The following is a 1817-nucleotide window of genomic DNA, read 5'->3' on the forward strand; positions in this document are numbered from 1 at the left end:
TTATTTTAAACATGGTTATAATAAAGTAAGTGTGTGTGGGGAAGGGTGGGGGGACCCGTCACAGAAAAGGCTCTAAATCAGCCTTGGAGATTACCAGTGGCCGAATCCTAGAATCAATACATCAATACAAATTCCAGGGCAGGTCAATTCTTTACAGCCGCGTGCAAAGTGATGTGCCTGCCCTAAAACCAGCATTGTTGCGGGAGTCAGGCAGTGTTAACCTCCACTACCTGTTAGAAGCGCCAGCTGTCACAGCTAATATAGATTTGTTCTAGGTCAACCTATTTTGTCATTATGCTTTACATGATGAGCTTTCATCGGACTGCATCATCCACCAATAGACTGATTTATAAGTCTTCCACTCAGTGTACGGCCTGGCATATGGTGCCACTAGATTAAGCTGAGGAGCATAGGAAATTTCAATGTTTTTCAGCACCACCTAGTGGCAGTAGCGCCTTGCTGTGTCAAGGGCATTTGCCCAGCTATACACTGGGTGGAAGATTTATAACTCAGTCCCAAAGTGTTCAGAAATTATGATAACCCCTCCCTGTAACTCCCAACAACCCTAGACCAACTGAAGTTGAATTTACCCCATAGTAAATTAAGGTAGCAAGGCTGGGCAAAGAAAAATAGCCTACACAAATTGTGAAACACTGTATCCTAGTGCTGCCTGCTCTTTTTCTGCTGCTCTGGTCACAGGACCACTATATGGTAAATGCTCAACACAGATTAAATGTGGTCTGACATTTCATCAATTCCAGTTCATGCCAAATCCCACTCCCTTACCATGTAATCCTGCCCCCTTGTAATAGCATTGTCACAGCTAGTGTAGAAAGCTGCATTAGGAGAAAGGTTATGAACTAGCCAAGTGGGAGCACAGCCAATATATCACCCAGTTTGTTTCTGTTCGCATTAAATATATCAAGTTGAATGATAGTACCGAATAAATAAAGAAATATTGGATACTCTCCCGTTGCACAGGATCCAAATTTTTCCCTAACCTGCTCAGCTATGATATAAAAGGGAACATAGTCTTCTTTTAAGCATGGAGACCACATTAAAAAGAATCGCCATGCATAAAATGGACACCTACATGAAAGAGTTGGCTGGGGTCTCGGCCAGTCGTAGCCTCTTGGCATGATTCTTTCCCTGGTAATGTGCTTGAGCCACCACAGGAGAGCTGAATGAAGCATCACACAGTTTGCAGTAGTCATTCTCAGTGGCAAGGATCACACGACCCACACAGTTTGCTGCCGTAACCTAAAAATCAAGACAGGTAGGATTTTTTTAGAATGGATACTCTTATCAAAAGAATCAGTAAGAATGAAATAAAAAGGTACTCCAGAAAATCTGACTGAAATTGTTACAAAAAGACGCCTAAAAAAATTGGGCCATAACTGTGACTTCCGTATTCTTAATAAAGAACTATTGTTCTCATTAAACTTAACTAAAGGTAATCTGTCTTAAGGGAACATGTAACCTGTCATTGCTGACCTCCCCTTCTAAATGTGTCAGTTGTCTGGATCGAATGGTGATACATTGATATCTAGAACAAGCCATGCAGAGGAGTTCTGATTTTGCCTGCTGCACACTAGTTCCAGACCAGTCACTCACAGTATTGAAGCAAGCTAGGAACCTAGCATGTCAAGACGATTTAAGCAATGGTAGCCTTCAGAATTAAAAGTATCATTAGTAGAAAGATTTTTTCATCAAAAGAACACATGGGCGCCCTCTTGTGGGTCTCTAATTCAGCATACATTTTTTTGCAAGAAAATTATATTTATATATACACACATTTTTATATATCTATACATAGA

General features: G+C 40.9%; 1 protein-coding gene across 1 annotated transcript in view; it reads right to left on the minus strand.

Moving 5' to 3' along the window:
• ZMAT3 (zinc finger matrin-type 3) overlaps positions 1 to 1817 on the minus strand; it is a 23993-nt gene that overhangs the window by 16893 nt on the left and 5283 nt on the right. Inside the window, exon 3 of the mRNA XM_018554899.1 lies at positions 1094 to 1260. Within this exon, the coding sequence (XP_018410401.1) occupies positions 1094 to 1260 (167 nt within the window). The remainder of the gene's footprint in view (positions 1 to 1093; positions 1261 to 1817) is intronic.

This window comes from Nanorana parkeri, unplaced genomic scaffold (genome assembly GCF_000935625.1).
Source record: "Nanorana parkeri isolate BGI_ZX_2015 unplaced genomic scaffold, ASM93562v1 scaffold177, whole genome shotgun sequence".
Lineage (NCBI taxonomy): Eukaryota > Metazoa > Chordata > Amphibia > Anura > Dicroglossidae > Nanorana > Nanorana parkeri.